Here is a 27,231-nt window from a genome sequence, read left to right as displayed (position 1 = left end):
CTTTGCGATAAGGTGCAGGTGAGGTTCAGTAGACACATTGTAAGTATTTGGGATTCAGCACTGCAGCCAAGGTTTGAAGGCTTGGGGTTAATTAGCGTTTGGGGTTGATTATCACTCCTTGGACTAGGTCACTGCACACTGCGGAGGTCAGTTGGGAATCTGTGAGAAGCCACAGTCAGCTTGTGTATGGTGCTACCTCTTTATCACAAGCTTTTAAGAGAGAACATCTGTTTTTCCAGTACTCCAGAGGGCAAAATACTATAAATGCAAGTTCTCAGGGTCTGTAGTTACAATCTTGATAAATGGGTGTACAGCTGCGCTATATCAATGGTCTCTCACAAAAAAAATGAACAGAAATAGCAGAAATAGCTTTTGTTAATGTTTGCATGCCAGCTCCCTAGCTTGGTGTACATGCGTGGTCATGGCAGGTTCAAATCAGCAACTACCCATAGCTTGTAAGTTTTTGGTTTGTTGTTATTACAACTACACTGTACCTTTTGAAGGTTTCTCCTGGAAGGCGTGGAAACTGGCACTGCACTGTCAAAAAAGGCATTTGTCGCAAATTGCAGACAGCTTGTTCCTCTTAAAACAGTGGAATTTGTGTATATGTGTATTAGTGACACTATAAAATTTAATGTATGGGTGAGGCTTTAAAAAGGCAACTTGTAGACAAGCAAACCAACAGATTCTGAATTTATTTAAGGTTTAATATGTGAGGCCTGATACTGCTAAGCTGATTCTGTCAAAAATGAGCCAGGCTGGAAGAGTCAGAGTGATTATTGTGTTTAAGCTAGTGTGACGATTTTTAGCAAAGCAGGCTAGAGGGTGCTCTTGCATGTGGCTGTGTGGCAGCTCGGAGGGAGTGGTGGCTGCTGGATGGGGTGACAGGAAAGCAGCGATAAACAGCTCAGAACAGAAGGGGATGTGTCACTGCCTGAGGTTTCTTCCCCCACACAGCTGCGCTGGCATGTCGCACTGTGAAATGCCTCCTTGGGCTGCACCTTGAGCCCCCAAAGCTGTGCAGGGCGAGTTAGGGGCGGCCGAGCTGAGCAAAGCCCGGCTGCGCCAAGGTGGGTGCGATGTCACCTCCCCTGGTCCCACGAGTTCCCTGGTGGGGCTCCCGCTTTTTCCCCCCTGGGGAAAGGAGTGGTGGTTGGGAAAGCTGGTACTTTCCATGTTGAGAGCAACAGTTCTTGTTCCCTTTAATGCTGACTCAACTTCCAACCCTGCTTTCTCCCCCAGGCTATAAGAGCATTATATCTTTAAACAGTCACTACCCAGCTGGATTACTAAGTACACCAGTATTCAAGTAAGCCAGGAAACTGCTGGAGCTGTCACCACCTTCATGGCTTTTCCAGCCTGGCAACGATGCCAAACGTTTGTTTTGGTTTATGTTCCATTCTGCGTTGGGGCAAAACAGAACCTGTGTCCTTACATGTTTAAGACATAAAGAAATCTTCTTCACCAGCTGTTTTTTGCAGAAAACTGGCAGACCAGACAGAGGCAAGGTGGTACTAGTTTGATGACGCGTGTGGTTTGTAGTTGCTTTTGGCATAGAGAGTGAAATTAATTTAGAGAGGCCTGGGAAGTGATGTTTTGTAAAAGATACAAGCCCAGGTGACAGTTTTAACTACATCATTGCCCTGCAACTGTTTCTTCTAAGTCCTTAAGCACTGCGGGTTCCCTCCACAGCTGCCTGAAGTTCTGCAGGATAAGGCTTAATGAGGTTAAAAGTGAAAAGTGTCAAGGTGAGAAAAAAATTTGCTAACTAGCATATTAAGTATTGAATTAATTTTAGCTCTTCCTGACATGGTAACACGTGCTGTTGACTTCTTGCGCTCTGGTTAAGCAGGCTGCCCATTTAAATACAGGGCCTGACAGCCATGCTAGGAATGTTACTGCATTTAGTTAGGTTAAACTTACTGCATTTAGATTAAACAGAGTAGGTTGCATATTGAAGTGAGCACTGCTGGTACTGTGACTTGCTGCTCCTGTTTCTAGGGTTTTACTTGTGCTACTATGCAAATAAAATGCTTTACTAATGGTCAGCACTCCTCATAAGAAGACTCGGGGGTTTTACACGTACTAGAATTGCTGTGTTTTGTGTGTGTTATTTTTTAAGCAGGTGAGGAAGGTGGCTGTTGACAATCTTTCACTTTTAATGGACCAACAGCTGAATCAAAAATAAAAGGTGCATTACACAAAGTCTACTTCAGTAGGCACTCTGTGAGAGTTTGGTGGGACTTCATACACAAAATTGCAAACTAAGGAGAGAGAGGACTGCAGATATATTGGGAGGTGGAAAACCGAGAGAGACTGTCCCAGCAGAAGGAGCAGTTTGGGTTGTCTGAGCTGAGAACAGCTATCCTCTGCTTCCTGCGTGTCTCTATGATCTATCCTTCAATATGTTTTCTAAGTGGCTAGATTTTAGTTTTGGAAATGAGTCCTGCATGGAATGCTGGTGGTTTATTTATAAAAACACATCTAGCACTTGCCAAGCTCCACAATGACTTTATGGAGAAAAGGGTAACAGAGGGATGCTGGTGTAGAAGTGGCGTGTGATCCTTACAGGGCTGAAATGCGACGATAATAGCTAAACAAATTAAGAGACGGCTAAATAGTTTCCGTGCTGGCTCTATGCAGCCAAACCCACCTCACCCCAAGAAGTAATGCAACTTAGTAAGTTGCTCAAATACCACAGTCCTAGAGGGAGATAGGGAAGTAGTGACTGAAGCCAACAGCTCGAGTCTTTGGGCTTTGAGGCCAGGATTCAGCCACTGGTGCTTTGCCTCATCTAGAAATGATCATTCCCATTTCCAAGGTAACAAAGAGCTCGCGTGACCTTGTCCCCATAGATGATGTTGCTAATGCCACTGTAATAAAACAGCTTTACAAGCAATTTCTACAATGCAGCTGTCAGAAAGTTGCAAAAGGGCTTAAAATCCCACTTTGCGTACTGCTGTGATGATGTGTGCTGGAACTCGGGACACCCTGATCCTAGAAAGAGAGATGCTTGGGTTTAGCCGTCCTCCAAGCAAACAAGCAGTGAGATTCAAACTGCTCCAGCAAACGCAGCACAACTCGAGCTGATGTATTTGTAGGAGGGTCTGTCAGCTGGGTGCAGCCTCTCGTGACCTCCGACCTCCCAGGAACTGCACAGAATAAGTAAAACCAAGGAAAGCACGTACGGATTTTGTTTTCTTTTTTTCCCTGAGTACCCTTTCTGGTAAGTGTCTTTTTCTGGCTCTGTTTCCAACAGGATGCTGGGCTAGGCAGGCTTGCCTAACGCATTAAGGACGTGGGGAAGTCCTTTGATTTGTGAGGACTTGGTACACAGGGACAAAGTACCCAAGGAAACGGTGTCCAAGCAGAAAAGCTTTACCTTTGTGACAGCTAAAGCCAGGGGAATATAAGCTTCTTCTGCCTTTGTGGAGGAATTTGACTCTTGCAGGCTGGGGCTGCTGCCTGGGCAGGAGGGGAAGCCGTGACTGTGCCCGTCTGCTCTGAGCCGAGGTGGTCCCAGGTCTGGCCACCTTGCAGCAGTGGGATGTTTTCCAGCTTGCCCAACACTGCACCGGGTGAGCCCTCCTGCCGCTCCCCAGCTGCTGCAGCTGCTGTTGAACAGCAAACCTGTGAAGAACGGCTGTTCTCCAGAGGCAGGGTCTCAAGTGGATGAAATGGAACAACTTGAACGTGTCCTTAGTGCAAAGCATTAAAGATTTTTAACCAGCAGTTCTTGTGCATCGCATCCACCCTGGGCAGGAACCGCCACCGAGGAGTAATGGGTGTTGCTATTTGCTTATCAGTTGAAGTAAACATTAAAGCTCCTCCAAGAAAATTCACGTCACTAAAGTGCGTTTTCATAATAGTGGTTTATAAACTCCTTGTGGAGCTCTCTTCTGCTGGGTGCAGGCGGTGGTTCACCGGCCGTTCGACTGTTTGTGGTGCTCAGCTCCTCCGTGCTGCTCCTCTATCAACAGACCTGTGGCTGGGCTAACAGCGTTTCATTCTCCCTGGTCATTCCAAATGAATATGCTGATGGTATTAAATTAGGAACCCTCTGGATCCCCAAGTTCAAGCTCTGGAGGCATCTTAGGGAAGGGGTTTGAAATGGAGCGAGCTGGCTGCACTGAGACCTTCTGCATTAAATGTGAGGGAGATGGGATTTGGGCTAGAAAGCCCAGAAACGGGGAATGTTCAGGCAACCAGAGCTTGTATGGATTTGTTTATTGTGCTCTTCCAAGAAAGTGTTCTAGTAAAATTTTGTTTGCCACAGGCTTAACTTCTCAGTTTTCAGTTTTGGGGTAGAAGTTACAAGGATTCAAACTCTTCTGCCCCACTTCTGAGCTTTTACCTAATGCTGAAAGAGGCGGGAAGTTCACCTTCCCACAAGACAGCCTTTCTGTTCCTGATACCATTCCGATTGCAGCAGCTGGATAAACAGCTTTATACTCCGAGCCAAAAGTCTGCAGAGAACTATGATTTGGCATCTCCAAGGCTGGGCTGAATTCTTCTCCGTCTGAATGCCAAAGCCCCTGAGGACTAACGCAGCAGCCCGGGGAAATGCCAGCTCGGGAAGCTGGCTGCTCCAGGGCTGCAGGTGCCCTCCCAGGCGCTTCCCCACATCACAATGAGCAGAGGACGGAGTTTCCTGCTCCTGCTGGAGCCCAGCCAGTCACTTTCTCATCGTCCCTACTCTTAAGTGGAAGAGCAGATGGGTCAGTCGCTTCCTAGATACGAACCAAACACGGATACGTTTGCAGACGGAGCTGCTCCTGTTTGGAAAGGAAGTGTTGGGCTGACCCGGGTGAGGAGCTGCTGGCCCTGGGGTCTCTTGTAGCTGCACCAAGCGTTGCCCTTGCACCAGCCCCTCACATGGGGCTGCCTGGAGAACACAGCACTTATGGGCCCAGCTGCAACCTTCAGCATTTCTTCCATCTCTGTTTTTATCCCTCGTGGCTTAGCAACTTCCTTCTTTTGCCACATTATGCTCATCCCTTTCTCTTTCCTTCAAATCCCACTTGCCTTCCCCATGTGCTAACCCCCGTCCAGCTGAAAAGCAACGTGTTGCAGGATCCCTGCGGATCTCTTCAAGCTGCATTCGACAGATGCTCCTGTAACTCCAGATTTTGGCGTGATTAAAAAGAAGAGGAAGAGGCCTAGGAGCTTTAAAATAGGTGTGTGGTTGAAGCTGGCATGAAAACAAAAGCAGCTCTATGTCACATCCTCTTTTGTTCCCCCAAAACCAAAGCAGAATCAAAACATCCTTTTGCTTTAGTCAAATTAAAACAAAATAGTCAAACAAAACAGTCAAACAAAATAGTGCAGCAAGTAAACAGAGCCGTAAACTTGTCGCTGGGACCTGCAGCACTGTCAGCTGCGTAGGAGTTGCAGGGGAGCTGCAATGCTGGCAGGGGTGCATTGTGGCGCCTTGGGGGGCGACCAGCCCTGCGATGGCTGTGGGTGCCCGAGTCCCAGCCTAGGAGGGAAATTTAAGCGTAAAAAGTGCAAATTTACAACCCTGAGCAGGTGCTTGTCTCGTACAGGGTGCGAGCGTGCCTCTGATGTGCGCTGCGGCTCCTGCCAGGCCCCTGATGAGGGGCAGCTTTGCTTGGCCGGCCTGGTCGGACCCCCGTGCCCAAGCCCTCACGCCCTCTCCATCGGGGAGGTCCGGGGCACCCATGAGCACAGGTTTAGGAAAAGCTGGGCTCGCTGTCTCCTTTCTCCTCTCTCCCCCAGCTTCAAACTGGGCAAAGCCCGAGCCCGGCTGCCGCAGCCAGCGGGAGGTTTGCCCCAGCACCCTGACCCGTGCTCTGCTCCCCACTCAGCCCTGAGAGGCAGCACCCACAGCGGGACACATCCTGCCACGGCCGCTCGCGTGTCCACTCTGCAGGCGGTGGGGTGAGTCCGGGGTGCCCAGCGGGAGCGGGGCAGAGAGGCTGTGCAGGGGGGGCTGGGTGCTCTGCTGGAGGGAGGTGGGCGCAGGGGGTCCCTGGGGCTGGAGACCCCAGGGGGGATTTGCCCCAGTGTCCCTTGCCCTGAGCTGAGCTCTCCCCGTGGTCACGCACTGGGTGTAGGAGAGGGATGTGGAGGGAAGAGAGAGGGGGCTGGGAGATACGGTGGGGGTCCAGCTCCTCCTAGCAAGACAGGGAGGGAGGCGGGGTGTGAGTGGGTGTCTAGGGGGGGCTGACTGTGCCGGGGGGACTCACAGAGGGGTGCTTGCTGGGGGGGGGGCTTATTGTGTGGGGGGCTTGCTGTGCAGGGGGGCTTGCAGTGCATGGAGTGCTCACTGTGCGGGGGGGGGGGCTTGCTGTGCAAGGGGGCTTACTGTGTGCAGGGGGGGCTCACTGGGGGGGCTTATTGTGCGGGGGGGGTTGCTGTGTGTGTGACTCGCTGTGCGGGGGGAGCTCACTCTATGCAGGGCTCGCTGTGCAGGGGGTCTCACTGTATGCGGGGTTGCTGTGTGGGGGTTCTCCCAGTGTGCGGGGGGGTCTCGCTGTGCACGGGTCTCCCTGTGTGCGGGACACTCGCTGGGGGGGTGGTCTCGCTGTGCGGGGGGGTCTCGCTGTGCGGGGGGGTCTCGCTGTGCGGGGGGGGTCTCGCTGTGCGGGGGGGTCTCACAGTGCGCGGGGCACTGGCCGCGCGGGGTGTCTCGCTGTGCGGGGGACGCCCCCGCCGCCCGCTGCTGCCGGCGGAGCCCAGCCCTCGGCCGGGGCCGGGGCGGGCCGGGGCCGCCCCCGGGGCCGGGGCGGGGAGAGGCGAGCCGGGGCCGGTGCCGCGGGGGCCGGTGCCGGCGGTGCGGGGCCGGGGCCGGTGCCGGTGCGAGCGGAGCGGCGCGCAGCCGGGATGGGGGCGCGGGCGGGCGGGGCGCTGCGGGCTGCCCTGGCGCTGGGGCTGCTGGCGGCCGCGCAGCCCGGCCCGGCCGCTCGCCACCGGCAGGAGGCGGAGGTAGGAGCGGCGGCGGGGGCGGGGGGGGCGCTGCCAGCGCCGGCGGGGGCTGTGCGCGTCCCCGACGGGCGCTGTGCGCGTCCCCGACGCGCGTTCGCACCGCAGGTGGATGTCCCTGGGTGCCCGCGGCGTGTGGGTGCCTGCTGTGTGTGTCCACACGTGTGCCATGGGTGCTCTGTGCACCCACGTACGTGTGCTGTGGGTGCCCGATGTGTGGGTGCCTAATGTGCGTGCATCCGTGTCATGTGTGTGCTGTGCGTGCCCGTGGCGTGTGCATCCATGTGGGCACCTCCATGTGTGTGTCTTGGGTGCCTGTTGTATGTGTCCACACGTGTGCTGTGGGTGCCTGCAGCACGTGAATCCATGTATGTGTGCTGTGGGTGCCTAATGTACGTGCATCCATGTCATGTGTGTGCTGTGGGTGCTCATGGTGTGTGCCTCCATGTGGATGCCTCCATGTGTGTCATGGGTGCCTGCTGTGTGTGTCCACACATGTGCTGTGGGTGCCTGCAGCATGCGCATCCATGTATGTGTGCTGTGGGTGCCCAACGTGTGGGTGCCTAATGTGTGCTTATCCATGTCATGTGTGTGCCGTGGGTGCCCGTGGCATGTGCATCCACGTGTGTGTGCTGTGGGTGCCTCCATGCATCTGTGCACCGTGGGTGCCTGCTGTGTGTGTCTACACGTGTGCCGTGGGTGCCTGTGGCATGTGCACCCATGTATGTGTGCTGTGGGTGCCTGATGTATGTGTCCACATCCGTACCGTGGGTGCCTGTGGTGTGTGCATCCCCACCCGTGCTATGGGTGCTTGCCATATGTACATCCGCACACGTGCCGTGTGTGCCCGCAGCGTGCACATGGCACAGGCGTGTGCTGGTGGGCGGCGAGGGTGAGCCCAGCGTGCCAGCCGCGGCTTTGGGCCTGTGTACGCTGGTGCTGCACTGGTGCCAGCAGTGCATGTGTGGCACAGGCGTGCGGCCGTGCCTGCTGGAGATGGGCCCATGCCATAGGATTGCATTTGGAACGCTGAGGTGTGTCCCCGCGCGTGCTGTATGGGGAGCTGGGTCCCCACGGGTGACATACACCTGCAAACCCAGCCTTCCCTATTGCTCTGGTGACAGAAGCCTTGCACTGGGAAATCTTCCCATCTCCTGGCACATCAGGAGGGGACAAAAGCCAGTCCTTCCCCTCCCCTGCCTCTCGCCAGGGCTGTCTGCATCCCCTCTGTTTGCATTTCTTCTGTTTGTCCCCCTATCAGTGTCACACCATGCCACCATCCATTCCTGTTTGCTTTGGGAGGATGAGGTACGAGATTTGGCTTGTGCACAAAGGTTCGTGTTGGTTTTTTTTTTCTTGTTTAGGCATCGATCCAGGGTATGTTTGCACAGATGCTTGATTTTTAAATCCCAGTGAGTCCTGGTGGATTAATTGGAATTTTTTATATGCTCTAAGATGAAAAGTGCATGTAAATGCTCAGAGGCTTGTTTTAATGTGCAGGCTTTTTGTGCCGGGAGATGCTGTTTCACAGAGGTGAGTTACACGTGTGCTTGTCCCAGTGTGCACAAACCTCAGCCCCTCAGGTCACCTGGAGAAAAGTAAATCCGCAAGGATCTTAGTGCTCAGAAAATCAATGATTTAAGATTCACTTGAAAAAAACCCCCTCAGCTCACTGGGGGCAAGAGCTTTAAAAGGTCTAGCCTGCCTTTTGATTCCTCAGTGGTGATTTCTGTGAACTTTTCCCTTGAAGCCTCAGAGCAAATCCCAGGATCGTGGCAGATCCCAGGCGAGGGGTGCTGGGCAAGCAACTTGCTTGTCTCCCTGCCTCAGTTTCCCCAGTGTGACATACTGTGTTGGCCAGGGACTTTGGGACAATATATACGATGGAAACGTGTAGAGACTGGGCTAAGAAACTTTGTCTAAATAAACTGAGCAGTTAATTTTGCTTTTAAGAGGAAGCTGAAATTCTCACATAACATCAGATAATTCTAGTTACTTGTGGCTTTCAGATCGCTGCCAGGCTTTGCTTCTAAAGCTTTTTTTTATTGCTTTTAAAATAGCCAAAGTTAGCAACAACGGGTTCTGTAAACTTAGATGCAAAAGTCTGAGAAAATGTACAGTTGTGTTATTTTCCTGCCTTGTGCCCTTGTTTTCACTGCATTTGTATCAACTGCAGCTCAAAAAAAAAGGAGAAGGAAAGTTTAGAAATTTAATTTGAAACATTTGTGTGTTAAATCATCTTGTTATCTGCAGGTTCCAGATAGGAGAAGGTCTGATGCTAGATAGCACGTAGTTGGCAGAGCTGCTTTCTGGCTGTGCTGTGCTCAGGACAGCGGTTGGGGGTGTGTGGCAATGCCTGATCCTGGGGGGACGGTGTAAATATGTGGCACGTGAGACCTCACCCGTGCTGAGGTGGAGAGCGTGGCAGAGTGCTGGTGGTGCCGAGGAGAGAGGACGATGAAGTCCCTGCAGTGATGCGTGTGAGAAGCTCCAAGTCTGTTGCAATGGGAAGAAAAATTGGGTAGAAATTTGAGAAAAGTAGGGAATGGAAATGGAGAGCGAGACTAAGGGACCAAGACATTCTGATTTTCGATTTTTCCCCCTCTGCTATCCTGCCCTCCTCCCTCCCTCTCTTGCAGCAGCACATGGCCTCTAATTTTTTCCCCTCGGCAACCCAAGGGCTCACATTTAGCACAGGCTCTGAGCTCTGTCTGTGCTGGGAAATGCTCCAGTGTCCAGGTGAGCTCCTTTATGGATGGGCAGTCAGCTGGGATGCTGGATGCTGAGCGCAGCCTGGCTAGAGCGAGGGTCTCTGGGTACCATCCAGCATGTGCTGGGGCTCAGGGGTCAGCTGGGACCCCTGCTTGCTCCTGGGGCACCCCCACATTTGTCCTCTGATTGAAATAAGAGGAAAAAAAAAAACTTTCTGGGAAACATTCTTGCTGTTTAGCCTCAGCACGGCAGTGGAAGAAGTGGGGGAGAGGAGGAGGAATTACTCAGGTGCCGTCACCCCTGCGAGGCACTGCCGGGCTCGGTGTGGCCAAGGGGGAGCGTGGAAAAGCGAGTGGTTCCAAGGCAGCTGGTGGTCCCCTAGTGTGATTAACAACCCCGTGAGTCACCGCAGCGTGACCAGCCCTGCTTTCTTCACAGCTCTCCCCCAAACAATCCCCACTTGTTAACGGTGAAGCTGGCAGCGGGCACGTCGCCTTCCCCCCTGCTGCTCCGCATCCCGACGGAGGGTGAAGACCAAGTTTCCTTTCTCTCCTTAAACATGAAAGCCCAGCCAGTCTGCGTGACCGGACTGGTTTGTCAGCTGCTCTGGTATTCGCAGGGGAAGGTTTGGCCAAGCCCAGTGTTTTTCCCAAGTGCTTTGGGTGGCATTTGGGTGGCGCTGGCACTGCCGGAGCTGTGGCTGGGTGGTGCAGCCCATCAATGCCCAGGGCATGGGGTGCCGGGGCGAAGCGGTGGGCTGGTTGCAAATGCAGGAGTGAATTGCCACGATGGTTGATGCAATATTCCTCTATTTAATGCACAAGTGAGCAGAGCGACCTGCAGGCAGACAGCACCGAGCCCAACATGTTTCATGGCCTTCATTTCCTTTCAAGTGATGCGGTAGTTATTGTTGCTGTCCCATAGCATCCCTCTGATCCAGGGAGGCAGGGGGCTAGCTCCCATTCAGCATCTTGAAGATCTGGGTTACTGAAACCAGAAGGGGTTTTAGTTAGACTTGCTGCAGTCCTGGCTTGCTGCCCCTGCTTCTCCAGAAGGTCAAGTGTAAAAACTAAAGGAACCTGAAAGACGCTGGGCACAGCTCCACATCTTCGATGGCAAGTAGATAATTTGCTGCTAAAGTAGCTTTTTGGGAGGGTTAGGTGGGAGAGGAGATTCCTTCAGGACAGGATTAGGCACAGCGGGGGAGCGTCACAGCAACCAGACTGGGCTCAGGGTTTTAATCAGCCTCCGTCATTAACATGCAGAATTAGCTGACATTTTGCTGCCTTTTCAGCGGGAGGATAACCAAGCCCTGTGGTTGCTAATCTCCCTTCTTGTGTGTCTATATATATAATATTTACATAGATACTTATACACACACTTAAACAAAAGAGACATAAGGACTCTGCCTAAGGGTTTGCAACTGCAGGCAGGGATGCAGCTTAGGAAAGTGGGAACAAATGAACGTTTTTCAATGCCTTAACGTCTTCTGAAGGCAGCTCCAAGGCAGGCAGCGACCCGGTGGGCAGGAGGAGCTGCTACTTCTTCTGCGGCTGTGCCAAAATGTGCTCACGGGCCAGCTCTCCTTGTGTCTGTGCCGTGGGGGGCAACTGGCTGGAAAGTGGGAGTAGCTTCCCCCATGTCCATCTTGGTGGTGAAATGACGTAGGATGGAACCTGGGGCTGCTGGACACCAGGGCTGGGGACCTGCCTGCACTGGCTCACCAGGCTGCTGTCATTTCATGATTAAAAACAAAAGACCTTGGAGATGCAGCTTGCAGTTGGCATCCTCTGTAACCACAGCACAAAATGCCTGCCCACCCTTCGGCAGGATGGGATTGCTTCCTTCCACGGCCAGGGGATCGGGGGGAGAGATGGAGTTTGTATCCAGGCGGAGAAGAAGGGACCACAGTTGATGGGAGCCCAGTGCGAGGTTTCTCTGATGCTTAACTGGTGGAAGGATGCCAAAGCTGGGAGTTTGGAGGGAAGGGCAGGCGGAACCAGAGCCTGCTGTCTGCGCTGTTGTTATCCCAGTTTCCAGGGAGGGAGGTCTAATTGTGTTTGCTATTGGCTCTCTTCCACTCGAGATGCCTGTGGTCGAGGGCAAGGTGTTTCCTTGGCTTTAGCTCTCAAGCAGAGATGATTTCCAAGGTTGTAACCAGCTCCACATCAGAGCCCTGAGATGGGAAGGGCCCCTCCATCTCCCCCAGACTATCCTCCCGCTGTCCCTGCTGCAGCCCCAAAGGCTTTTCTCCCCCAACACCAGCTCCTGGGCAGCTAGATCTTTCCTCTTCTCCCTCCTGCATGCAGAGGGGGAGCTGGGCATATTTCATATTAATGTTCAGCTCTTGGTTTCCTGCTGTTTTTCGTTTCCCATTGTATAGAAAAGAGCATTTCCCCATCTGGGGCAGGAGGGAGGGAGTTTTCCCAGCACGGCCAGGCTTTGCATTGTAGCCTCTGGAGAGGTTTAAGGGGTTGATGCCAGTGTCCACCCTGCTCTGCCAGAGCCTGGCTGCTCTCTGGGGGTCGTGCAGGGCATGGGCAGTGCTGGAGTGGGTCCTGAGTGCTGCTTTGGGCACAAGGCACCATGGCATGGGGCTCTTGGGTTCCCTGTCACCCTGAAAATTCTCTGGTGCAGGGAACTCGGTATGCTCTGCAGTCTGATAAATGCCTCGCAGGGTGGAGGATCAGCACATCCCTCTCCTGTAGCTCTGTGTTCCCAAGGCTACTGTTACCTGGAGCTCACAATAACCATCTCTAGAAAATGTAATAAGATTTCTCCTGGTGGTTTTGCAGCCTGAGAGCTGGTGTCTGTGTGCAAGAACCTCAACGTGACACGGACCAGAAACTACAGGGGAACTGCCGCTTTGGCTGGACTTGCAAAGCTGTATGGGATCCGGATGGGAATGATAAAGCCAGTGGCCTGCATACGTTTTGTTGCTGCTCAAGAGCAGCTGCTGAGGTGGTGGTTGCCATTCTGCCATGCACCCTGGCTTGTCCGGATGGAGTTTCAAGCCTTTGTGAGATCATGGTGCGGGAAAAAACATTTTCATGCTTTAAGGATGGGTTTGTGTTAGGTTACAGGAGAGAAAACGGCTTCAAGCTGAAACAGTTTAGAGGCTGAGTGAAAGGAAAATTGTGGTAGAAAAGGTTTAGACTGTGCCATGATTTGAGACCTGGGACTTTCCGTCTGGGTGCGTTGTAGCTCACATTTATCTGCGATGATGTAACCGCTGGGGATTATCACCCTGCGTCTATATATGTAGCTGGCGATATTCTTATTCTGGAGGAAAACATTATAAAAACACAACCACAGAGAAGGAGGGCCAGATACCTTCTCCTCCCCAGATTCCTCTCTCAGGGCTACCAAACCTCCCTGCCACTTCATCCCCATGTGGCTCCCCCATCCCCACGTGGCTCCCCCATCCCTGTATCCTCCTTCCCCGCAGGCACATCCCGAGTTGCTGCTGTATTTTGCCTCCTGGTACTCGTGTAAAGGGGGGAGTTACCCCCGTGTGGCTGTGCAGGTGGCATGTCCCGGCTATACGTGTGGCTGTGCAGATGGCATATCCAGGCTATACGGTCCATGCTCGGGCAGAGCTGGTGTGGCTTTGCCTGGTGAACAAGCCGATGCTCCTGCTTACTGGCACGGCACTTACTCACGCCCAGTTTATCCTGACTCACTGGGTGTGCGGTGTCTGGGTGACTCTGGCCACGCTCAGGCTTCTACTGCTACAAGATGCTGCTACCTCCAGCCGAGGCAGGCAGCTGGTAGATGTGTTCGGTGAGAAACACAGCCACATTTTTTGGCTGGGGCTGGGTGAAGAGAGTGTCCTGACATGAAGCCGTGCTGGTCCTCGCTGTGCTGCAGCTGGAGGGGGACCCTCTGGGTAGAAGGGGTGTAAAGCAGGAGGTCAAACTCAGTGGCTGGAGGAGATGAGTTGTGGGAGGGGGACAGGGAAGGCTTGCAAAGCGGTAAGCAACAGGCAGGGAGCATGTGGAAGGTGCCAGCCCTGCCTGCAGGGAGGTACTGGGTGCAGAGGGTGATGTGGGTGGGGGATGACGTGAAAATGACTCTTAACGGTGACAGGAGGAGGAGAGGGAGAGGCCCTGGCTCTCTCCAGGGCTGCCATATCCAGAAACTATTCCCTCTTCCCACCAGGCAACTGGGAGAGTGTGGCCGGCTCACTGTCGCCGTGCCCAGGGAGGGATGCTGCCACCAGCGCGGGGACATGGTGGGGGACCGAACTGCCACCAAAGGTGGGCACTCAGGAGTGGCATTGGGTGCAGGTTAACACCAGCCCCCCATCTTTTCCCCACCCCGAGATGAGCAGGGAGGGAAGTGGCTTTAAAAACACACGTTTTTGCAGCAGGCAGCAGCGTGCTGTCCTGGGGCAGCCCGTGGCATCCCTGATGCTCAGCCCACCTCTCCTCTGGGATGTGGGAAATGAAGCAGACGCTTTCACTTTTTATTCCTCATTACTTTAAGTCCTATTCTGTTGCTCTAACAGGATGCTGGGCGGCTTGTTTGTCTCCTGCAGACATCCCCGGCGGCGGGGAAGGCGGGTGTGGAGCATTCCTGCGACCGTGGCTATTAACTTCTCCGAAAGCTGGGGGCACAGGCTGAGCAGAGGGAAGCCGTTTATTTTCTTTAACGTGCAATTTTATGTGTTGGAGCAAGTTCAGAGCGACAGTCTCCGTCCATGTAAATGGCTGATAAGAAGAAGAATGGTTTGGCAGAGCAGATTGCCCCTGGAGTGTCTCCGCTTTGCGGCAGCACATCCTGTGTGGGGATGGGGGGAGGCTGCAGCCTGACCCCATCTCACCCCACCCTACTTGTGTCCACAGCGCTTTAGCCTTTATTTTAATCCTGGTGTTGAGCTGAGTTGATTGGAGCTGCGGGTTTGGTAGCCTGTGGCTGCAGACGACATGGCAGCGGGTTTTTTTTGATCTGTTGACAGCAATGTTTCCCCCTCTGCCTCCATCGTGTCATGGCCAGAAACCCAAGAGCCATCGAAAACGATGGGGAGGACACTCAGAGAAACCTCTATGAGTGCAGGAGGTGCAGCTGCTTGAGCTCCAGAAGTCTCAGGAAAAAAAATAACTGGCCATTTCTGCACAGCCCCAGCTTTGCAGCACCATTTCCCATCACATCTCCTTTTTCTCTGCCCCCTCCCAAGCCAACACGTGCAAATGCCTGCCCGTGCTCTGAGCTGTGCCTCTCCTCTGTCTCTTCTTGCAGCTTTTCCTGGAGAAATACGGCTACTTCGGCGAGCCAGGGACCGAACACAGCCCCACCGAGTTCATGGAGGCGGTGAGGTATGAGCCTTTTATTTAAAACTGCAACAGAAATGCAGCAACTCCAGCTGAGTGGATGCTGCCAGCTCTTGGAGGGTCCTTTTGCAGCCGGGAGGTCTTTCTGCAGCCAGGGGCTCCCTCTCACACGGTCCGATGATAAAGCACAACCAGTCCTTTTTGGAAGCACCAGTCCATACCCTGCTCCCGCAGCTGGATGCTGGCAGCTGGTGCCTCGCTGCGCTGCTTTATTTGCCTTTTATGGCCCGGTGCTCCCTTACAATAATATCTGCGTCGAGGCCGAGGTTGGGGGTGGCTGGGAGATGCGAGGGGGCCGAGCTGACAGCCCCTGCTCGGACATCGCCTGGCGGGATCACATTGGCTCTGGGAGCATCCCTGACCCTATGCAAAGTCAAATGTAAAGTCAAACAACTGGGGTTAAAAACTGGAAAAGGCATTTTTTAGGCTCCCCTGTCTGCTTTTGCCCTGCTAGGAGATGGCTCACTGGCCAGATGTGGTTGCAGAGCCAAATCCTGCTTGTTTTCCCACCTGAATGCATTCCGGTTGGGGGGCATGAAGCTCGCTGGGTGAAAACCCTGGCTCAGGTCAAACACCCAGCACTAACCTAACCATCCCCCCCCGGGGGGGTCCAGGTGTGGGTGCTGATGTCTCCCTTCCTTTCGCAGGGATTTCCAGCGGGTGACCCACCTCCCGCTCAGCGGGGTCCTGGATGCCCCCACGCTCCATCAGATGGCTCTGCCGCGGTGCGGCACGGGCGACAGGGAGAGCCGCGCTGCCTGGGCACACCGGGCATCTGCCGCCCGGCGCCACAGGCGCACCACGCAGCACGGTGAGCACTGGCACTGGGGGGGTCCCGGTGGGCTTTGGGCTTCTGGGGTGCTGACAGTCCAACTCTTCCATCCTGTAATGGGACTCGTGGAGATGCTGCTGTGGAAGGGAGGGGCAGCCCCACTGACACAGCATCCATCCCGGGACCCGCCTGGGCTTTGCACTGCTTTATTTTTAAACCTTTTTATTTTTAGTTGTTCTGTATGGCTTGATGTCAGTAATGATTAGAGAGATGCAACTCCACTGGTAGGGAAATTCAGCTCTCCGGGGTGGTTTTACTGTTGTTGAGGGAGCCAGGACATCTCCCAGGGAGCTATCAAGTCACCGTGGCCCCAGACACAGCTGTGGTGGCATGATCCGAAGAGCAGGGGCTGGCACACAGTGAAGTTATCTTCAGGCTCTGCTGGGCTTGAAGACTTCTAATGGGTGTTAGTCACCCAGCAGTTACCCCAAAACCTGTTGGTGCTGGGCTTCCTGGCCACAGGGAATTGTTTCACCCATGTTAAGGGGTTTAACTGTGCTCGAGCAACCTCTCTTGCTCCTGTGTGTCCAGGATTGGGCCTCTTGTCTCTCATGAGCTGCCTCCTGGGCTTGCGGATGAGTAACTGGATTCCTAGAGAGCAAGAGGGCTGGGGCCAGCTGTGCTTAGGACATGGGAAAAATGAAGGCGAGATTAAAAAAGGGCTCTGTGCCTTGTCAGGCTGTCTCTACATCTGGCAGGGCTGGCGATGGATGGCCCCAGGAGACAGCCCCCTCATCCTCGTCCTGCCTCTGGCTTTCCTTCCAAAACCCTGACAGGCATCGCCCCTGCATCGCCCTCCCAGGCAGGGGGTCTGCCGTGCCCGGGACAGGAGGGCAATGTGGCAGAGCCGGGCAGGGCATACAGCAGGCGATGGGCAAGCAGCCTGCGCCCTGGGGCTCCTTTCTGGGAATCACAGTCCGTGGGTGGGTGGCAAGAGATGGGAAGGGCTCTGTGTGGCACCGGTTATTGCTCCGGTGTTCTGGTGCCAGCAGATCCCCCACGGCGGCAGGCTGGGGTGCAGCTGGCTGCAGCCCCAGCAGGCAGCAGGGATGGGAGCAACGCCGAATGGGTGCCCGCAGGCTGGAGGGGAGGCAGTGGGTGCCCACACGGCTGGCAGCACCAGCCAGGAAGGCTGGAGGCTCTGTACGAAGTTGGCTGTTTATCCTGCTTGAAGCAGGAAGCCGCTGCAGCTGAGCCAGCAAAGCGTGCTGCCATCCACCCCTCTCCCAGCAGGATCCTCACCGGGCACCCACCGTGTCCATCATCCCGCCAGCACGTGGGCAAACCCAGCCCGGGGTGAGCTTTGGCTCCCAGCTGGGTCAGCCCGGTGGTGGTGGCCAGCGGGGCTGAGGAGGGGGTCCGTCTGTGTGAGACGGGGTCCTGCGTGTCTGCCCCACTCTGCGCCTCCAAACAAAGCCCTCTGCAGGGGAAAAAACCCTAGGCTTTCTGCTCTCCGGGAAGCTCTGGGGACAGGTCCTGTTTGGAAATCGAGGTTTGCAGTGGAGGGTGCCGGGAAGAGGACTTTCTTCTAGCTGCCTTGCTGGGCTTTACCAGGCACTGGAGCTGGCTGGGAGCTCTGCTGACCAGGTCCTCAGCCAGATGGCATGTCAGGCAGCCGGCATCCTGGATTCCCGTGGGGAGCTCCCTGCCTGTGATTGTCCTGGGCTCAATGGCTGCGTGTGGCACCCAGCCCTCCTCTCCCCAAGAGCCAGCCACATGAGCCTCACCCAGCCTTGCCTGCCAGTGCCATCCCTCCCTCTCCGGTGCGAGATGCTCTGGCCGGAGCCTTCTGCCCTGGTCTGCTGGTGCCATCCCTCCCTCTCCGGTGGGAGATGGTCTGTCCTTGTGGAGGGAAGGATAGGATGCCAGGGCTTTATCATAGGGCTGCAGCCATCCAGGCAGGTATTTAGCGTTTGCCACGCAGGGTTTGTCCTGGCTGGTGGAAAGCGCAGCCGTGTCCCTTTTTAGTTGGAGGCTGCCGTTGCGCTGATGAGCAGAAGGAACTGAATCTGCCCCCAGGATTAGGGACCAGCTGGCCCAGAGCCTTCCCTGCCATGGGCTGCTCGGAAACTGGGGGAAGGACACAGAGCTGGGATGGGATGTCCACCAGGCTTGGCAAGCAGCTTGGCTCAGACCCACAGCAGCAAGCCCCAGCGTGCTACCAGCTCTGTTCCCCCTGTTTCCCCGCACATCTGGAGCCGGTGCAGGTGATCGAGGTCTGTTGCTCCCACGCCTTGGCACTGGCTCTGACACCCTCATCTCCCCAGCATGGCCCCTTGGCTTCTTCCCCACTCCTGGATGCCCCTGGCTAGATGTAATTGCGGCACTCCAGGGTCCCTGCAGCTGCGAGGGGTGCTGGAGGAGGAGGAGGGGGCTGTGATGCTGTGCACCAGCTGCAGGAACACACAGCTTTGCGCTCCCGCTTGGTGGGAGGAGGGTGGGGAGCTTAGTGGGATCTCTCAGGCTTGTCCCCTTCATCACTGTCACCATCTTCCCTGTTGGCAGTGGGGCTTTGTTTCCCTTGAAAAAGCTTTTGAAGAAGCTATGGGCAGTGGGATTCTCAGTGCTGGTAAAATGATACTTTTAAATTGAACAGTGAGCGATGGTTTGTCCCCTCTGGGATATCCTTCCCTGGCTAGGCTTCCAGGCAACAACTTCTGCAGGTCGAAGAGGTCAGGATGCCTTTAAAAAGGGTGAAAAGACAGGCCTGCCACTGGGGAGCTGGCCTCTTCTTCCTTGCCTTGGCTTAGTATCTGCTGTGTCCAAATTACACGTACAGGGGGGAAAAGGGAAAGGATCCCTTACAAACCCAGGACAGGCTGGGACTCAGGGAGGGAGATCGGGGGAGACAGGGAGGAGCCCCCTCTCGCCAGGGGAGCTTTGGGTGCTGGGGAGCCGCAGCCCTGCACTCACGGCTGCCGTGGCCCCCTGGGTTTGGTGTCCCTGCAGCATCTGGGCATGTTGCAGAAGGTGCAGAGGCGCCGCAGGGCTTGGCTGCAGCTCCTCCTGGTAGAAGCAGGCACTTTCCCTCCCTGCCTGTGCTTGCTGGCCAGCTGGATGAAGCCCTGGCTGTCTCTGGGCCTGTGATGGAGATCAGCATCTGCTGCTATGGCACTCGGTACCATTCCTTCCTGGAGATGCATTTCAAACCCGACTGCTCTCTCCTTGAGGATCGGTTCTTTTTTCCCTGTGGCTGGTGCCCAGCTCTTGGCAGATCTGCCTTAACCGGGCTGCAATCCTGCATCCCCCATCCCTGCAGTGCTTCAGTGCCCCCAGGGTGCTGCCCAGAGCCTTTCCCACTCCTTTTGCCTTTAGGCCACTTGTTTTCAGAGGTGGCTTTGCTTTGTTTCCAAGTGAGCGGGTCCTTGGGCTGCATCTTCTTCTGGGCATGAAGCTGGCATCAGGCAGGAGACCTGCAGGTCAGGGACCCATGCTGGATTTGGCCCTGGAAAGCATGAGGCGAGCCAGAGGGTTCGAACTGGGTGCCCCAGCTTCTTCTCTCCTCAGACAGGTTTTGGCCCCCCCGGTAGGGTTTGATTGCAGCTCCAGCCTTGGGAAATAGTGGGATCTAGTGGTGGCACCTTCAGAGGGATTTCATGGGTCAGATCCTGCTGCTGGTGCAGGGTGCCGAGGCTGCTGGTGGGACAGGTGGGTTGACTTTCAGCTTCAACTTGGGAAAGCCATGACGTTTCCCAGCACCAGGAAGCTTTCTTCTACCCAGGCAGCCCCTGGTGGAAGGACAAGTCCAAGTCCCCATCGCCATGCTGAGCTTGCCTCTCTTGCCTCTCTTGCAGGTGGGAGGTGGTACAAGCGGCACCTGATGTACCGAGTGGTGAACTGGCCGTCCTACCTGCCGCAGCACGAGGTGCGCCTGGCCGTGAAAGCTGCCTTCGAGCTCTGGAGCAACGTGTCCTCGCTGGTGTTCTGGGAGGCGCGGGATGGCCCGGCTGACATCCGCCTGACCTTCTTCCATGGGGACCACAATGATGGACTCAACAATGCCTTCGATGGACCAGGTGCTGGTCGCTTGCCCCTCGTAAGCTTCTCTTTTACAACGTGGGCTCTTCCCTGGCAGGGAGGAGCGCTGGGGCAGTGATGGGCTAGGGGGTGGTGGAGGCAAGGCTCTGCCCCAGCAGTCCCTCTAACCCAGTTTGCACCAGTTTGCTTTCTGATTTGGGGTCCTTACTCCCAACTTAGCAATGGAGGTCTGCTGGTGAGGCAGCTGAGATCTCCACTCATTTGGGATCATGCTGGTGGCCTTCAAGGAGCCCTCCTCACCCTGGTGGCATCCACCAGCCCTGAGCTTATTCCTTCCAGCTGAGCCTTTCTGCTTATCCGCTGTCAGATGAGCCCATGTTTTCTTGCTTCTTGAGCCTTTGCCTGGCATGGGTCACTGCGGTGGCTTCAGTCCCTGGCCCGAGCTCAGCAAGAAAACAAATGCATGAACCACAGTGCAACCCCGTGTGCTCAGGAGCAGGAGGCAGAACTGGTTTGGGTTGTACCTGCTGCAGGAAATGGTTGTGGGGAGCTGCTGTTCTTTCTCAGGAGGCCTCCCAAATTGCTAACGTTGATGCGTATTTAAGCAAACCAGAGCTGCATGTGGCCCCCTGCTCCTTGTGGCTGAGGTCTTCTCCTGTCCCGTGGTCCCTGATGGCTCTCATGTCCCCAGGAGGTGCCTTGGCTCATGCCTTCTTCCCCCGGCGTGGAGAAGCCCACTTCGACAGTGCCGAGCGCTGGTCCCTCCGCAGCGGCAAAGGGCGCAACCTCTTCATCGTGGTGGCCCACGAGGTCGGCCACACGTTGGGGCTGGAGCACTCCCCCGTGAAGAGTGCCCTGATGTCTCCCTACTACAAGAAGCTTAGCAAGGATTTTGTCCTCAGTTGGGATGACATCTTGGCTGTCCAGAACTTGTACGGTGAGCCTGGCTTCTCTGAGCATCCCTCAGTTCCTCCAGGGTTGTTCCCTCTCCTGCAAGGGGAGAGGTCTACGTGGAAGGGGCACGGTGGGGATGAGCCCCATCCCTTTGTGGCAGGGGAGGGAGGTGTGGTAGGGCATGTGGGATGGGTACCAGGTCCTGCAGGGCCGGGAAGGCTGGACTTGCTGCCTGCTTGTTTGCAACCAGGGAAACACTGGTGCATGTTTTCTGGGGGGGGGTATCAAAGCATCTTTGCCACCACCATATAGAGGGGGACAGGAATCAGAGAGTGGGACAAGGAGCGTTTGGAGCCCTGGGATGGCTCCACAGCCATTTCCCTGCCCCTTCTCCATGTCTTACCACCCCTTGCTCCATCCAGGGAAGCCCTCCAAGGGCTCGGCCATCCAGCTTCCGGGAAGGGTCTTCACTCACTTCCAGGACTGGAGCACAGACCTTTACAGCAGGGAGCGGCAGCAGAGGAGCCTCAGCACCTACTACTGCCACTCCTTCTTCGACGCCATAACCACTGGTGGGTGTTGGCAGGTGCAGCCCTCTCCCAAAACACACCCCCCTACCCCTTGCCCCAGCGCTGCAGCCTGTTTCTGCTCTGATAAACTCCGGTGGTGGGAAAGGGGGGTTTGGCTGGTCCACAGCCCCCATCCGTGCTCCTGGGACTGGTGGCATCATTGATGCACATCGCTGCCACAGAGCAGAGTGCATCTTGAGGACACAGGGACGGCTTGGTGAGTTAGGAGTGGGGAAAACATCCTAAAATTTGGGCCAGGGCGAGGCTTATTTGCTGCAGGAGCTCAACCGTGGAAGACAAGCCTTGAGCAGGAGCTGTGGTCAGCTCATATCCTCTCCAGGCTGGAGTGGAGGCAATGAATTACGAAAGCTGAGGGGTGGCTGGAAAGGCAGAAGGGAGCATCCAGATCCCCAGCATCCCCAAAGCACCGCAGAACTGCACGGGGAGGAGCGGGCGACCAGGGAGCGGCGGCTGGGAGGTGGGATGAGGTTTCTCACCCAGGATCCCCTCACCCCTCCCTCTGCCTCGCAGATGCGGATCACAACCTCTACATCTTCAAGGGCAGCCACTACTGGGTGGTGCCGGCGAGCGGCAATGCCAGCCACCCCCAGCCCCTGCAGACACGCTGGTCTGGCCTCCCCGCCGGCATCGACGCCTGTGCCTGGTCCCAGCTCAGCGGCAAGTTTTACTTCTTCAAAGGTAGGTGAGGCAGGGGCAGGAGAGCTGCCCCCAGGGCTGCCGCTGCTCCTGCCTGCCCATCTGGCTGTCTGGGTCTGGCTGGACACCTTCTTCTGCCCAAGTCCCCTGTCCCCTCCCGCTGGTCCCCTCCCAGTGCAGAACTGGGGCACCACTGGGTGCTCCCTTCGTGCCTCAGTTTCCCCATTAGTCCATTCAGCAGCGTTCACCTCTGTTTAAAAACAAAACCAGATGCACCAAACCCTTTGGGATCTGGGGGAGAAAACGCTCCACAAAGACGCGTGGCCACAGGGGAGCTGAGTGCAGCATTTTCAGGGTATGCACGGTTCCCTGTGCCGTGCCGGCGGCCGAGCTGCCACGGGGAGCTGAGATGCCACCCCCAAGCTGCCCGTGCCGCAGCCGGCCGGGGAGAGGAAGGTCAAACCAGGCAGCCCGGCTGCCAAGGTCAGCCCCAGTTTTGAATGGAACCCAGTTGCTGGCTCTTCAGAAAGGGGGCTTTGTTGCTGGGGCTGGGTGACAGCCAAAAGCCCCTCTCCCTCGTCCGCTCCCTCCCTCCCTGGGGCTGGGTCAGGCTGCGGCTGGTGAGCAGAAAGGAGCTTTTGTCTGCCTGCTTTGTGGGGACAGGGTGGCTGCGGGGACAGCTGAGTGCTCGCCCCCCATAGCGATTTCTGCTGCTGTGGTCTGGCTTGTCCGGGTCCACATGGGGTCTGGGTCCGTCGGTCCCGCTCACTGTGCAGGAGCAGGGGGAAGGTTTGCAAGGCAGCAGCATGAGCCTAGTGGCTGTCACCTTGCTCTGTCCCTGCCAGTCCCTTTCAATGCCTTCAAGCCCTTGAACTACTGTGCCTCAGTTTCCCCCCCAAGCCCAGTCCATGGGGCAGCCCCGCAGTGGTGCTGGTTGGGTCACCAACGAGACGGATGTCAGGGATGCGTATCAAGCTGCAAGACTGGCCCTGTGGCTGACTCCTTCCACGTCTCCTGGAGCTGGTCCTGCGATGGACCCCGTGGGGGTGGGCTCTAACCCCTCTCCCCGGCTCTCCCCAGGTGGCCGATGCTGGTGCTACAGGGGCTCCACCCTGGAGGCAGGGTTCCCCCAGAAATGCAGCGCCCGTGGCCTCCCACGACACCCCGACACCGCGCTCTACTTCCAGCAGCTCCGGCGCCTGGTCCTCTTCAAAGGACCCAAGTACTTCGTGGCGGGCGAGGAGACCCTTGGCGTGGAGCCCTACTACCCTCGCAGCCTGCGGGACTGGCAGGGCTTGCCCCCCGGCACAGCCGGCGCTCTCACCCACCGTGACGGCTTCGTCTACTTCTTCAGGGATGACCAGTACTGGCAATTCGACCAGATCAAACTGCGAGTGGTGGCCACCGGCAAATGGGCCACCCAGCTACCCTGGATGGGCTGCTGGGATGCCAACGATGGGCAGATCCTCTTATGAGCGAGCGTGCCGGGACAAAACGGGGGTCTGACCCCCATCGTGCCTGACGCTGCCCAGATCCCTCTTTATTTGACTCTTGATTCCCACCTGGGGACGGTTTGGCAGGGACTAGCAGCTCGGGGCTGCCTGCTGGCGGCTGGAGCAGTGGGATGCTGGAGTGGTGCCCCGACGCAGCAGGGATGCAGCTGGGATGGGGCAGCCAGCAGCAGGTCCGCCACGGCCAGGCAGGCTGGAGGCTTCAGGAGACAATATTTTTAAAAAAAAAAGACGACGAAAAAAGGAATAAGCCATGGAGACTGCAAACACACCTGTTTCTGTTAACGTTCAGGATATTGTTACGCGTTCTTTTTTCAAAAAATGGGATTTGTTGATACTTCAGCTGCCATCTTCCTGCGATCAGGCAGAGAAGTGCCACACCGTTGCTTGGTTTGGGGCTTGGGTGGTTTTAAATAAGAGACTGAGAATGTTTCCTGGTTAAAACAAAAGAGACATTTGAACAAAAATACGGGTTCGTGCTGAGCTTTGCTACTGCTGTGTGTGCAGAGCCCCAGCTCCTGCCTCGTCTCCTCCTGTGCTCCACGGATGGAGGGTGGGCACCTGGACCACGAGCCCATCCCTGCGGGTTCTTCGCTGGGCTGTGTCCGCATCCCAGCTCTCTGGTGGGGCACCCGCTGGAGACACCACACCGTGGGGTTCCTGGGGAGAAAGCAGAGCGTTTTGGTGTAGGAGCCTTTTTGGGGTGAAGGCAGCGAGAACTGCAGCTGAGGTGCTGGCCCTGGCACCATGCAGCGCGCAGGCAGCAGGCGCATTGCAGCTTGGCTTGGGTTTGGGATGGCTGGGTGGGTTCTCTGATGTCTGATAAGGGTTGTGCTCACCTGGCAGCCTTTCTTGTGTGCAGAGAAAGTGTCTGTGTCCCTCTGCTCTGTCTCTGCAAGAGGTGGGATCAATATATTTTTGAGTCCCGTGCCCCTCTGCCGCAGTTGCATGAGCAGGGTTGGCAGATTGGTGGGGGAGGAGGGGAAGAGGCGAGGGTGTGCAGGACAGACGGACATGTCCATGCATGCAGGCTCACGAGGACAGCTCGGCTGCATATTCCTCATTCCTTTCCCAAAGCGGACTCCCCACCTGGAAATGCCGCTGGCTCCTGTGCACTGAGTCACCGGTCACGTCTGCAAAGGGCCATCATCCCCACAGCCGGTGGGGGAGTGTTGGGTCCCCAGGGCTTGAATTCAGTGGCAGCAAATGCAACCAGGGCAACCAACTTACTTAAAATGTCCTTTGATGTGAGAGACTTGGGGGTTTTCAGCGTGCTGGGGTTGTACACAGGTCGGGGGCTGCTTTGCTGATGGTTCTCCCAGGACTCAGACCCCAGCACTGGGTGTTGGGTTGGTGGCTTTGGCACCGGGCTGTGGCCGGTCCTGCTGTGCCAGGGTGCCGTGTTGGGATGCCCTGTTGGGGTGCTGGGCAGGGTGCTGTGTTGGGATGCCAAGTTGGTGTGCCCTCCCGATGCCAGCAGCTTCAAGGACTCTTTTTCTTCAGCGCCGCATCCTCCACTTGCCATCGCCCACCCTAGATCTTCCCTGCAGAAGCAGCAGGAGCTGGGCTTGCCCAGGCAGGGTGTCAGGGTTGTTCTTCCCGAGGACTTTAGGTGCTGCCAGATGTCAGCTGAGATGTGGATTTGGCAGGACAGAGAGCTAACACAAGCAGTTCTGTTCATTCTCTGTGATGTTTGTGAGAGAATCCTTCCTGCGCAGACACAGACGTGGGCACTTCATCTGCTCATGGCTTAAATCTCAGGGGACCTTCAGTGTTGCCAGAGAGACGGGACCACACCATTTTTATTTGGAATTGAGTGATAAGAAAGCGACATCACTTGCAGGGAGTCCCAAGGGCTTGGAGACTTGATGGCAAATAAAATTTACCTCTGGATAAGCAGCACTGGGATTTCTGCTTCTTTGCACGTCACACTTTGGTATAATTTTTAAATTTTTAAAGCCAGTCTCCTGTTCCCTGAAAGGGCTTTGTTTAAGATGCATTTCTGTGTTTGGGGCTGGAGTGGGCATTGCTGTATTTGGCCTCAGCTTTTATGCTTGCTGGATCAAATGGAGGGAATGGATCCCACTGAAAGCTCACTGATGGGTGATGAAAACATGGAAACTCTTCCCTGCTTCATCCCAAATTACTGAGGATTTCTCCATACCTTGGGATGTGTTAATAGCTGGGTTTTTTCCAGGGTGAATTCATGCTGATGGGAGCCCTCCAGGTCTCCCCCGTCGCCCCAGTCCATCGTGATGTGTGTGATGGTGTGTCCTTACCTCCCGTGGACAGGCAGCACCCTGAAACTTTCCCTGCTGCTCCTGTTGGCTTTGCTTCATGTTGTGACATGCCAGGGCGTCCTGCCTGTGCTGCCTGTCAGGCAGGCAGCGTTCTGCCTGCAGGGAGGATTTGCTGGCCAGTGCAGGCAGTGTCAGTGTCTGCAGAGACGCTCCTGCCTCTGCCCTCGCTCACGTCTCCTGCCTGGAGCTGCATCTCTCCAGCTCCCTTGGCTGCCTCTGGGCATGGGATCTGCAGCGTGATGGCGAGACTGGTGTGATGGGTGTGATTGGGGGGGTTGGTGGGAAAGGCTGGCACTGGACAAGGTCTTGCTGTCAAGGTGTGCGCTCGGGGTGTTGGACAGGGTCAGAAGAGCAGCGTGGCTTCTCCATCTACTGCTTTTTGGGGACAGGAGGATTTATGGGTCTGCCTGGGGTACAGGGGTCCTGCGCACCTGCAGCTCTGCTGAGAAGCAGCAGGTCGTTATCCCCTTTTGTGTCTGCTTAGGAGAGAGCCAGGGATCCCTTCTGCCGTGGGGCTGGAGGCTGAGGATGGGACAACCTCAAATCCTCTCCCGGTTTTGGATTTTCTTTCTCCTCCCTTGCTGGCCGTGTGTTTCCTGGAGCTGCATGCAGTTGCGACGCCTTGGGGGTCACGGGTGATGCTGCCAGGGCTGGGGGTGAGCATGGTGTTGCTGGCAGAGATGGGGTGACTCTGCTGCATCACCTGCACCCCACAAACGTGGGAGAACCTGGGGGAAGTCGACTCACACCCTGAGCCGTGTGATCGGTCCCACTGGATGCTCTGGCTGAAAATCCTGCTTCACAAGGGTCCTTTTCTCCTGCTGTGCTCCCTGGCAGGGCATGCCAGGCACGGACTCCTCCAGCCAGCCTGCCGCACATTCCCCAGCCCGGGGGAATAGCTGGGATTCTTGCATTTCCTCCCCCAGAATGACACCGGCTGGACAGTGATCTAGAATGACACCGGCTGGACAGTGATCTATAGTGAGCATCAGCAGCTGGCTCCAGGAGGAGGGCAGGGTCCCCTGACACAGCAAGAAGCCCCCCATGCCCACAGAAGACTCTGTTTCAGTCCCAAGGTGCAAGCACGTCCCTGGTAGATTTGCTTTGTGCAGCAGTACCTGGGTGCTGGGGCAGCTCTGCAAGCCCTGGGTTAGGGAGGGAGCCTCCAACATTCCCAGCAGTGCCCACTCGACCATGTAGTTGTTTTCTTAAAGCCCCAGCTCCTGGAGTCACACCATCCCTGGAGGAGCTCAGCTTTTGCCAAAGACCTTGCTGTCAGGGGCAATTGGGGAAGAAGTTTGCAAGGGAGCACAGTGCAGAGAAACCCCAAAGGTGGGCATGCAAATAACCCCCCTCGTGCTTATTTTATTTTTTTTTTTTTCAGAACAGGGTTTGAGGAAGAGGACTGGTGGAGTTGGACTGCGATTTGCAGGTAGAGCCACTGCATTTCCTTGGAGCTTGGGCTGAGCCCCAACACACCGCAGGGCTTCCCAGCTCCCA

At 55.9% G+C, this 27,231-nt stretch overlaps 1 protein-coding gene across 1 annotated transcript; it reads left to right on the top strand.

Annotated features, from left to right (window-relative positions):
* Positions 1 to 6,782: 6,782 nt before the first annotated feature.
* MMP28 (matrix metallopeptidase 28) lies at positions 6,783 to 25,333 on the top strand. Its single transcript, XM_056326446.1, has 8 exons — positions 6,783 to 6,948; positions 14,899 to 14,975; positions 15,638 to 15,801; positions 19,617 to 19,838; positions 20,492 to 20,737; positions 21,117 to 21,266; positions 21,795 to 21,962; positions 23,001 to 25,333. The coding sequence occupies exons 1-8, from the start codon at positions 6,847 to 6,849 to the stop codon at positions 23,393 to 23,395; spliced, it is 1,524 nt and encodes a 507-aa protein (XP_056182421.1). The 5' UTR covers positions 6,783 to 6,846; the 3' UTR covers positions 23,396 to 25,333.
* The last annotated feature ends 1,898 nt before the right edge of the window (positions 25,334 to 27,231 follow it).

Source organism: Falco biarmicus, chromosome 1, assembly GCF_023638135.1.
Source record: "Falco biarmicus isolate bFalBia1 chromosome 1, bFalBia1.pri, whole genome shotgun sequence".
Classification (NCBI taxonomy): Eukaryota; Metazoa; Chordata; class Aves; order Falconiformes; family Falconidae; genus Falco; species Falco biarmicus.
Note: the sequence above shows the minus strand (reverse complement) of the source record. Positions and strands in the feature narration are given on the sequence as shown.

What these genes read in the sequence shown, in the direction of transcription:
- MMP28 (XM_056326446.1), top strand. Translation starts at nt 6,847, where the DNA reads ATGGGGGCGCGGGCGGGCGGGGCGCTGCGGGCTGCCCTGGCGCTGGGG. An exon ending in CAGGCGCACCACGCAGCACG is followed by an intron (nt 15,802 to 19,616) that starts GTGAGCACTGGC and finishes CCTCTCTTGCAG; the next exon opens with GTGGGAGGTGGTACAAGCGG. An exon ending in CAAGTTTTACTTCTTCAAAG is followed by an intron (nt 21,963 to 23,000) that starts GTAGGTGAGGCA and finishes GGCTCTCCCCAG; the next exon opens with GTGGCCGATGCTGGTGCTAC.